Source organism: Triticum aestivum, chromosome 1B (genome assembly GCF_018294505.1).
Source record: "Triticum aestivum cultivar Chinese Spring chromosome 1B, IWGSC CS RefSeq v2.1, whole genome shotgun sequence".
NCBI classification, from domain to species: Eukaryota; Viridiplantae; Streptophyta; class Magnoliopsida; order Poales; family Poaceae; genus Triticum; species Triticum aestivum.
In genome coordinates, this window is record NC_057795.1 from 519,706,854 (window position 1) to 519,718,591 (window position 11,738).

Here is an 11,738-nt window from a genome sequence, read left to right on the forward strand (position 1 = left end):
TATTCGCAAGATCTCTTACACTAAGATATGTGCAAATTTATCTTTTCAATTTTTTCTTATTTTATTTCTTACATGTTAAGTCTCAGTCGACTGAGACCTAACCAAATCCTTACTTGTAATAAGATTGGTAGAACTAAGTACTCTTTAGCTGTGAGCTAGTTTCTGGTAGGCGGTATGTTCGTAGCATGGTTTGGCTGGTCCTGTCTAGCAAAGTTAAAACCTACCAGGACTCGTTTGGTTGCCTCGCTTCCCCCCGGATCCTAGCGTTTTCCAGGGCCCGAAACCCACATGGAGACGCTCGCCAGGGAAAACGAGCTCGTCATTCGGAGAGCCGTTCGACAGGGTGGGCTGCCCCAACTCCCCCTCTTTCCCTGGGAAGAGGTCCCATGCCTGGACACTCCGGAAAATTTCTCCCGTCTTTTTCCTTGTGCGATCTGAGCACCGATGCTTCACTCTGAATCCCTCGCTCGTTGCCTTCCGCCCCTCTCGTCTCCCCTCCCCTGTACCACCAAATGAGCATAGGAGATCTCCCTCGCGGAAGGAAGGGAATCACAAGTGCTCTTGAAATTCCCCTGGTGGGATTTAGTAACCTGGGTGTTCTCCCCCTTGTCACCAAACAAAGCCTTAGAGTGGCGGGTTGTACTCTACCAAATGATTAATAAATCTCTTTTTACGCCACAAAAGAAACTTTAGAAGTTATATGAAAAATAATTAACCTGATTCAGTTCATTATGCGCAAGTGCCCGCAAATGACAATGGTTAACACTGGAATCGTTTTCACTTTTCAAGTTTCAACAATCTGTGCCGAGAGTGTGTGATAATTAAACAACAAGAAAAGAGCACATTCTTCGCCCTTGACATTTTTTACGAGAAAGGTAGGTGCTTATTTCATTAAAATCCAAAAAACAAAAATAGAACAAGAACTATTCACAGAAGAAAATATAGAAAGGAGAAAAACTCCCACACATGACTCCATCACCGGCCTAAAGACCAGCCTAACTTGCTCAAGGTCTTCCTTGAAGTTAAGATTGCAACGTCGAGCACAGTTTGCAAGGTGTCGGTGAAGATCCGTCTATTCCCCTTCTTTCAAACGTTTCACAAGACATAGTTAACCACTTGCCGAACCGTTTGCGAGCAACAACATCTGATCCGATAACAATTTTCATGTTCGAATAGACATTCACGCCAGTTGCTGATTTGACCAACAAATTCTTGCAAAATTAGCTTTTTATTATCGAAAAAGACTTTCGTCCAGCTTCATATATAAAACACCGATCCACAAGCATCACGATACAAACTCACGCTGCCACCACACACACACACCCAATTAGCTTCCTATTCACTTATACACACTGCACTCCTAGGTCCTAGCACGTTACTGAAGTTGAACAAGGAGTACAACATTCGCTTCTTCAGACAACAAAGCATGGTCGTTGCTATGATCCATGATAAAGAGAAAATTCGAACTAATAACATCTCTTATTCTTGCAATAACCTTAATGCGAAACACTTGGTTCTGTCAGTGCAAATTTGCCAAGATTAGAGTGAGATTGTTGAACGACGAGACCGGAGATGATCGATGATGCATTGGGAAAATGGCCAGTAAGAGTAGCTTTTTTTTCTTTTTGAGAAAAGCCAGTAAGAGTAGCTAGAATTTGATCACCCATGTTGGGCCGGCAACATCGTCACGGCGTCCATGAACTCCTCGTCGGCGACGAGCCTCTCCATCGCGTCCGGGGAGATGCACACCTCCAGAGACAAGCTCCCTCCCCGCTCCGGCCCCTCGTACACCGTCGCCTTCCCGTCCATCTTGCTCCCGCCGCCGCTACGCACGGCGGCCGGCTTCCCCCACCCAAAGTCGTTCCCGAACACGTCGAACCGCGGCGAGCTCCCCGTCATCAGCGCTGCGCCTCCGGACATAAGGCTCCCAAAGTACCGGAACTGCGGCTCCCTAGTCCAGCTCTCCAGCCACTCCCTCATGGCCTCCTCGTCGAACGACGCGATGGCGCGGTTCAGCTGCCATGCCGTCCAGCCCAGCCCCTTGCCCAGTACCTCGCCGACGGTACCGCTCGCCTTGGCGGGCACTAGCGCGTTGCCCATGTACCCCCGCGGTATGCCGCTTACACGGCCTCGGCATCCGACGGCCAGGGTGTAGGACGTCTCCTGCCCCGGCGGGAGGCGCCGTGCTCGGGAGACCGCTCGCCACAGGTGCGCGAGCAGGGCCTGGAGAGAGGAGATGGTGGCAGTGGCCGTGCCGGCCATCTCGTCGTTCGCCCTCGCCTTGAGCTCCTTGACTCTCGCGGCGGAGAAGGTGAAGAAGCACTCTTGCACGGTCGGGGGGTCGAACCACCGTACGACGTGCTCCAGCTTGCTGAACGGCAGGGGGATCGGCACGGGGCTGGCATCGGTGAACCACCTCCGGTGCACCCGCGCGGAGATCTCGCTTAGGTCTCTGGTTGCTCCTCCTCCCCGGTTGATCTCCGACCAAGCGTGCAAGAACTCCCAAAAGACGAAGCCGTCGCCGACGGAGTGGTTCAGCGACACGCCGATGAAGACGCCGTCGGCGAACTCGGTGACCTGCGCCGACAGCACGGGGAGCGAATCGATGGCTGCGTCCGCGCCAAGCACCCCGTTCGACGGGAACAAGGCCCTGACGACCCATGACGGGGTGTACAACGAGCCGGCGATGTCCGCGACGGCGACGCCGGGCGCCGTCGCGTGGACGAGCTCGGCGCCCTCCCCGGTGCAGCGTAGTATGACGTTCAGGGTTCCGTCGCCCCGCTCCTCGACGGCGAGACGGCCGGCCAAGTGGTAGTACCTGCCCAGGGCGCGCGCCAGGGACGACGCGATGGTGCCGACGAGGCGGTCGCCGCCGTCGGGAGGCGCGGGCAGGAGGAGGCCCTTCTGGATGTAGTCGACGCTGATCAAGCGGAGGTCCCACGGCGTGAGGTGGATGTCCTCCGGCGGCGGCGCGTCGCCGATCGACGGCCGGACCAGTCGCCGGGACACGGTCCGGACGGTGCCAGCGGCGCCTCCTGCTTCTTCCATGTCTATGCTCGTTCAATGGATCTGCTGATGCGACACCCACTCGGACCATCCAACATGCTTTCTTGTCCTGTAGTCATATGCAAATACTCAAATCATAAAGCTATTACCTCCCTTTCATAATATAAAAATACAAAAAGCTACCACCTTTCTTACATAATACTCTCTCCGTTTTAAAATTAAAAAGATAACCCAACTTTATACTAATTATTATAAAGTTGGGTCATTTATTTTAGAATGAAGGGAGTATAAAAATACAAAGTTGAGTCACTTATTTTGAGACTGAGGAGTACTCACTAAAGTTATACTAAGATTGATATGTTTATTTTGGACGAAGAAAGTAGAACATAAGGACTAGAATACGTGCCTTCTATGTGAACCGCTCTCACGGCATCTCCAACGCGGATCATCGAATTTTCATCCGCAAATGTTCCACCAATATTCGGCCGGGTGCCGATCATCCAACCACGTTTCTTAAATTTAAACCATAGGCTATTACTAATAATGAGTCATGCAGGCCAAGACGGAAAATAGATGAGTAGAAGACGTGGACCGTGGGTACACGTGCTCCAACTCAACAGTAGTCCGGCCGGATGTCTTGGCACCTCCGAATTTGTTTATGTGGTATGGGGGATTCGAACGTTCTGACCGATTTGATGATCGCCTTAGAGAGCTTAAAAGTGTTAGAAGGGATAGAGAGAAGATTGTTGCGGGATATGATGAATGTATTATTTAGCCTCTATGGCGAGTATATATTGCGTACAAGATTTGAAGGGTAAGAAGTCTCTCTAGAGATAAGGTACGAGACGGGTTACAAATCCTAGACTACCAAATACAAGTAATCCAAATATATCTCTAACACCCCCCGCAGTCATAGCGGTAGCGTCGCAGACAACAGGAGCGTCGCGGATGGTCAGACTGGAGAGAATAGCAACCGATGGGCTGACATCCCCCTGCAGTCATAGCGGGAGCGTCGTGGACGGTGTCACGTCGTGGACACATTGACTGTAGAGGAAGCCGAGGAGTTGCTCAAGCAGATGATAGCCCTTTGTGTCCATGTCGAGGTAGCCGAGAGCGTAGGGTGGTGTAGCCGTGGTCGAGGTAGCCGTGTGAAGAATGCTGTGGTCGATGTCGAGTCGGGGTGGCCGGTGTCGAGGAAGTCGCCGTGGGGCCGCGGGCGCAAGGGGGCGCCGAGTTAGTCAAGGGCGCAGTTGTGTCGAAGTAGTGGTGCGCAGGGAAGAAGATGTTGTTGACGACGTGTCGCGGCGGGTTTGCCAAGCCCGAGGACACATCGTGGACGAAGGCACGCATCGGTGTTGCCAGCACCAGGTATGTGTAGAAGGACGAAGATGAAATTGACAAAGCGCCACACCAAGCTTGCCAGGTCCGGGTACACGTCGTGGATGAAGGCACGCATCGGTGTTGCCAGCACCAGGCATGCGTAGACTGGGACCTGCACGAACTGTACGCCATGCCGGAGAAGTCGGAGAGGCAAGCAGAGAAGGACTCGAGGACGGTTGCGGCGCCAAACGGCGCGGGGCCGGTGTCACAAACGGTGGTCGGAGTAGACGAAGCCATCGGGGTAGATGACGGCGAAGCTGACGATGGGCTGGTGCTAGACGAAGACGAAGGAAGTGGACGGGTGGCGCGGCTACGAGGGTAGCTGTGGCGGCGACCGAAGAAGAGCGGCGACGATGGCTAGGTTAGGAGCGCAGCGACGATGCTCGAAGTAGGCGAGTAACCTGACAGCGTGACGAAGACCGGCGCGGACGGTGGCGCTCCTGCGCCAGGAGAGGCGGCGCGACACATACCACGAGAGGTCGACTCACGGTGATGGTGGAGTGGACCGCGGGCCATGGTGCTACGGCCCGAAGGGGCGACGCAGCGGCGGCAGGCAGGTCGGGGCGACAACAGGAAGACCTCGAGGCAGCAGTAGGGACCGCGGGCCACGGTGCTACAACCCGAAGGGGCGGCGCAGCGGTGGAGCGCGGGTCAGTGCAACCGCGAGGATGGCCTCGGGGCGGCGGCGAGGACCACGTATCGCGGCACTGCGTCCCGAAGGGGTGACGCAGCAGCGACGCGCGAGTCGATGCAGCCGTGAGGAGAACCACGGGGCGGCGGCACTGCGGCCCGACGGGGTGACGCAGCAGCAAGCCGTTGCTCGATCGGTGGAGGGGCGCACTGAACTCGGGGACGATCTTCACGGGACCTGCGGACAACCGACATGCCAGGTTGGTCATGTGGCGTAGATGAGGTGGATCGCGGTGACGAGCGGATGATCAAGCCAATCGCGCGCGAGGTCGGGGACGCCGCTTGATGGAGGCGGGGTGGCGGAGTAGTCCAAGATGAGGCCGACGATGACGGATGGCGTGGGACATCATGCGGATGAGCGCGTCAGCACCATCACATGGGCTGCCAAAGTAGCGCCGCCGCCCTGGCAGCAAGGCTCGAGCGACCAACAAAGCAGCGGCGCCCGATCTTGAGGCAGCCTGCCCGACACAGCCAGGGACGAGGCCGGCGAGGCACACAGTAGGGCCGCCGTGAAGACGCGGCAGAGGCGGGTGGAGGTGGACGGCGTGGATCGACATGCGGGCCGGTGCGCGAAGGACGGTTGTGATGGGCCACCGCATCGCGCGAGGCAGCCGGGTCGGGATGATGCAGGTGTCCTGGTCGGAGCAGGGCGATGACGGCAGCGTAGATCGACGGGCAGGTCGGCGCGCGGACGACGGGCGTGAGGCCGCCGGGTTGGTGAAGAAGCCGGCCGGTCGCGCCAGTGCCGGAGTAGAGGCGCGTGGGTGTCGATAGCGGCGGCGGACGACGCAAACCTATCAAGCATATATCGGAAAACCAAAAAGAAAACGCAGATCAAAATGGCCAGCGAGAGAGCAAAAAAAACCCGGAGCAAAGACTCGGGAAGAAGACTCTCTAGGGCAGCCGGTCAACACGGCCGACGAACGAACCCTAGGTACGGGCGACGCGGCCCCCGGCGGCGGTCATGGAGGCCGACCGCCCCGGGGGTGGCGCGCGGGTGCGGAAGCGGCGGCGACTAGGGTTTAGGATCGATTAGGTTGATACCATGTTAGAAGGGATAGAGAGAAGATTATTGTGGAATATGATGGATGTATTATTGAGCCTCAAGGGCGAGTATATATTGAATACAAGACTTGGAGGGTAAGAAGCCTCTCCTGAAGATAAAGTAGGAAATGAATTACAAATTCTAGACTACCAAATACAAGTAACCCTAATATATCTCTAACAAAAAGTGTTCGGACCGTCAAGTCCGAATATTTGAGAATGTTTTGGTGTCCGCTTGGAGATGCCTCTAACCCCTGCCTCGTTGGGCATCTAAGAGCATCTTTTTCGACAAGGGGGGCTATATTAATATCGCTAGGATACTAGATACATGTAGCCTCTACACCAACAAAATGTCCGTAGACATCCAGGATGCAAACAACCAAGAACAAAATAAAAAAGAGAGAAAAGAAAAAAAATGTCGCGGTGTACAACCACTCGCAATAGAAGCACTCTAACCACCACCAAATACAACACCTATACTACATACTAGGATCTCTGAAAGCAACGCCTCCAAGAAGAAAACAATGCATATGTGTTGTCGTCGCCCAATCGACGATCTTGGGTTTTCACCCCGGAGAAAGACCAAGTTTCCAAAACAATTACTTGGGAAAGGCCATTGCCAGGTACAACCAATGAAGGCTAGACCTTAGTTTTTCACCCAGAAAATCGTGGCTCTGTACTTGAGGAGCAACACAAAAATTGCAGTCCACCTATGTTGCCACCCCGCTTGCCAAGGCTGCTGCTGCAAGTTGACGAACGCCCGACACATAGGAAGACCTTGTGCTACATCGTCTTCAACAGAACCAACACTCTCTCTGCCAAAAACAAACCTTCGATCACAGCCGCCATGTCTTTCTCCATCTCTGTTAGTTCCATGGAAATCTATATGAAGACATGTCCCATGGTGACGACCAGAAGAGGCAGCTTCGCGCGTCACCCAAAAAGGGTGTGCACGACCACATCAATTCTGCTCTAAATATCTAGTAGCATCTTGTGACAAACTGTGAATATCTCGGAGAGGAAGAACGGAACTCGATGGTGGCCCAATTGAGGCGGTAGATTTGGTCGATCGACGAGTTGGTGTTTGAAGAATAGGAGGGCCAAAACCACCATTATTCTGGTCAATCCAATAGTCCCCACACAGTCGGCCGACTCTCGGCGATCAGATGGAGTGGGTCAACCTCTGGCGCAGATGAGCCCAAGGTTGAACAGTTCATGCACGAGCGCCACAAAGACACCCGGTTTCAGCGTCGCCGCCGCCGCAGGGCTTGGCTGCGCCTTCACCTCTGGCCTACAGCAGCGCGTCCGCCGCTTCCTCCACCTCGCTTCACAATCGCGCGCCCCGCGAGCAGCCGATCCTGCCCGACAAACTCCTCAAGGATCCTCCGCCGCCGTCCTGGAGACGGAAGGATCTAGCATCCAGGACGCAGCGGAGCCTCCCACCAACCGAGGAGGGCACGAGAGGAGGCCTCTCCACCGCCTACCGCTGCATGGGATTTTCCCATGTCGGCCACCAGCAGCGGCAAGGGAGAGATCGACAGAGAGAAGGCCCCTGCGTTGGCTAGGATTCCGGCACCCGTGTTGCCCAAGCGGATACAACCGGGTACTCCAACCCCCACCTCAAACTCCGGCGGATGACCCGATCAGTGACCGGTCAAAAGAAAACCCAACCCAGACGGGCACCTCAAACGGGCCTCAAATGACCGGGCTGACCGACACTCCTCATATCCAACCCAAATATGAGGCGTATATGAGGATGCCCGAGCGCGATCAGGTGCGTCTGCCACATCGGACACAACAGGCCTACTCCATCACAAATTGAACCAAATCCACCCCCTCTACCTATCAGATCCATTTGATCTCTCCTCCCTTCTTCCTCCTCCGCGTGGAGTCTTACAGCTCCGCCGCCACCCTTGCTTCGAGGCCGTTTCGATCCTCACCACCACCAGCACCGACACGCCAGTCCTCTTTCCCGTGCTCACCGCCGCGTACAATGTCGCCGCCCCGGGCGCCACCGCGGTATGTCAAACAACTATCAGGCTGCCCCTTGCGCTCTATGTGTTCGACACAATGTCTGACACAATATTTTGTGATTTATTTGTAGGGAAGTGATGAATTTTGATGCTTCCTCGGATGAGGAGTATGGACCGACGAAACTTGCTAAAATGATTGAGGTTGAGTTCTTTCATTCGTCAGATTCGGTCGAAGAAGTGGAACGATCTTGCTCATGAGCACGCAAGAGGAAAATGGACTGGTAGGTGGAGCACATTCTCAACTTCAAGGGCTTGATCAAAAGGAAGAAGAGTGATCAATAAGGATAGGGTCTCTGAAGCATGGCTACTGCACAAGGACCACTTTGCTCCGGACCCAACTTTCCCGGACGATCCATTGTTTAGTCGTCATTTTTGGATGTGCAAACCATTGTTCATTGTGGAGGGAGTGGAAGCACATGATGACTACTGCAAGCTCACAAGGAATTGCTGCGGCCAACTTTCTTTCTCAGCTAGGGAGAAATGCACGGCTACTCAATAGAGTATCTCAGAGTACCAAATGTGCAGGACACAAAAAAGTTGTTGGCTATTGAAGTGCCTAGAGGGTTTCTACGAATGCTCGGATCAATTGATTGCATGACTTGGCAATGAAATAACTGTCCCAAAGGTTTCCGGGAAATGTATCAAGGTCACACCAAAGAGGCCACCATCATAATGCGAGCAGTGGCATCACATAACTTATGGATTTGGCATGCTTTCTTTGGAATGTCGGGTTCTCACAACGACATCAACGTGCTTCAATGATCTCCCATGTTTAGGAGGTTTTGGAATGGAGAATCGCCACCGTGAAAGTACATGGTCAACCATCATGCCTACAATATGTGATACTATCTTGCCGATGGCGTCCATCCTCAATGGGTGGCGTTTGTGAAGACCATATCCGAACCATGAGGCAACAAACAAAGCCACTTCGAAACAATGCAGGAAGCAACTAGGAAGGATGTGGATGCTACTTCTTGAGCTTGCGTTGTCTTTTCCCTTGAAGAGGAAAGGGTTATTCAGCAAAGTAGAGATAAGTATTTCCCTTAGTTAAGAACCAATGCATCAATCCAGTAGGAGGAACACACAAGCCCCCAATGATTGGACCTACACAAACAAACAAATACTTGCACCCAATGCGAAAAAGGGGTTGTCAATCCCTTCACGACCACTTGCAAGGATGAGATCTAATAGAGATAGGTATAAAAGATAAGTAAATGTGCAAAATAAAGTAAAGGTAAATAAATTGCAGCAAGGTATTTTTGTGTTTTTGATTTTATAGATATGAAAATAATATGATAAAAATAGACCCAGGGCCATAGTTTTCACTAGAGGCCTCTCTTTTAGAAAGAAAGCATACGGTGGGTAAACAAATTACCGTTGAGCAATTGATAGAAAATTGCATGGTTATGACGGTATCTAAGGCATAATCTACACAAGACAAAAAATATGTAAAATGGATTGCCTCTTATTTTATCTCTAACAATTAGACATCCCTAAATATATGTTGAGAGATGTTGTTGCTAACCATCTCTTAATTTTTTAAATAGTTTGAATTGCTTACCACATGTGTCATGTGTCAATCATCTCTTAATTAAAAATGACACTCGTAAGATAGCACTACTGTATACGTCCTTACACTGTCACCCATGGTAAAGTAGAATGATTTCACCACTAATAGCCTCTTTGATTCGCAACATTTCATAAACATGGAAATATGAAAAATGTAAGAATATGATAGGTTTGCATATGTAAAACAAAGGAATATAAAATCATAGAAATTTGCAGAATTGAGTGTGTGATTACAATAAATAGGAAAACACATGGTTCTAAAAGGCATGGTCAGATTATACAAAGCTAACATTAAGTTTTTTCAAAAAAGTAACATTGAGTTGATAACTATATTAGTTATGGTGTTTGCCTTGATCTCTCTGCGTAGGGATGTAAAAATGAGTTTGGAGTAGATTCCTATGGTTAATGCCTTTGTATCGAATGGACGAATAATGCAATCATAGGAAAACTTTCATTTCATATGAATCAAAGAGGCCCTAATTATGGGAAAGCCTTGGACAACAAGAGTAGTACCAAGAGGCATGGGTGGTCGAGGCCCCTTGAGGGCTATTTTCTTATATTGAACATTGATGCGGTTTTCTGTCTCTGTTAGAGAAATGAATTTGGGAGCTTTGTAAGGCGTGTAACATATGATTGAGTATGTTAACTACGAAGCTATTGCTGAAGCTAGGATGCTCAAAGATGAACTTATTCTTGCATGCCAAGTTGGATGTGTAAAGATAATAATCAATTTTGATTGTATGGAACTTGTTCGGGCGATCCATGGAGTTTTTTCAACTACAAAAGCTTTAACCATCTGTTATGACGTGTGTACTAGTGTGAAATTTTGTACACTTAATAAAATAGTGTTGTCCTAGATAAGGAAATGATGTAGCTCCCTATTTGAATACAATGTCGAGGGATACTAGACATGTGTCTTGACAAGGTCTCTCCTAGTTTTTATTGTTTCTAGTTTGGTTGATGGTATAACTATTTTTAAGGATCAACAAAGTTGTCATGATGGTCTTTCCTTAAAAAAGAACCCTCTTAAGATTTTTTAATTCAATGTGTTGCATTAAAACAACATACAAAGCTAACATCACTCGCCAATGACAGGATACACGTGGATCATGTATGTCGGGCACATAGGCTCCATGGCTATTGGGTCCCCAGTCTTACACACCATGAGTTACTGAAAATAAAACTTGTAGTTGATCAACCACACGTTGAAGTAGGTGAATTGAAACCACCGTCATCGAGGATCTCTTTCAACATAAGTACATCCGATTTCAAAAAGCTTCCCCAATTTCCAACCATGGCGTAAAATGAAGGACGACTTTAGCTGCAAGCACCTCAAATATCATGCACTACACATATTCGAGAGAAAACATGTAGTAAAGGTCACCCTCACACACACGCACACACACACACACACATGATCCCTGATCACAAACCCCAACTGCTCAATACCCTTTTGTGATTGACATCAACGTTTACCTTGATCCGTTAGGTCGCTTGTGGAATCCAACAATTCCACAAAAGTGTGCTCTAGTCCTTGAGCGGGGCTTCTCCCGCGTGAAAGCTATCATCTTCATCATAGCACCATAGCATGCTCTGGTCCTTGAGCGGGGCTCTCTCTCTCCTCTTGTCCCCCTCTCTCCAACTCACCTTGACATGTTTGCATTCGAACAAGAGATGTCACGTCCATGCTTCTTCGTCTCATAATCACACAAAAAACTTATAGATGTGTAGTGTCGCATTTGTTCAGATAAAAAACGCATAACGGTGCTTGCAGATTTACATTACACCCCTTGACGTATCCAGCTATGTTGGCTCACTTCTTCTCATCAAACAACATCCAAGATGATGACCTTGCTAAAGTAAAAGAAGTCGGCAATTATTGTTGGGAAACGTAGCATGCAATTTCAAAAAAAATTTTACGCTCACGCAAGATCTATCTAGGAGATTCATAGCAACGAGAGGGGAAGAGTGTGTCCACGTACCCTCGTAGACCGAAAACAGAAGCGTTTGACAACA

General features: G+C 50.5%; 1 protein-coding gene across 1 annotated transcript; it reads right to left on the bottom strand.

Annotated features, from left to right (window-relative positions):
* Positions 1–1,231: 1,231 nt before the first annotated feature.
* LOC123093637 (uncharacterized acetyltransferase At3g50280-like) lies at positions 1,232–3,082 on the bottom strand. The gene has a single exon (XM_044515647.1). It carries the CDS (start codon positions 3,046–3,048, stop codon positions 1,660–1,662), a length of 1,389 nt encoding a protein of 462 aa, XP_044371582.1. The 5' UTR covers positions 3,049–3,082; the 3' UTR covers positions 1,232–1,659.
* Positions 3,083–11,738: the final 8,656 nt, after the last annotated feature.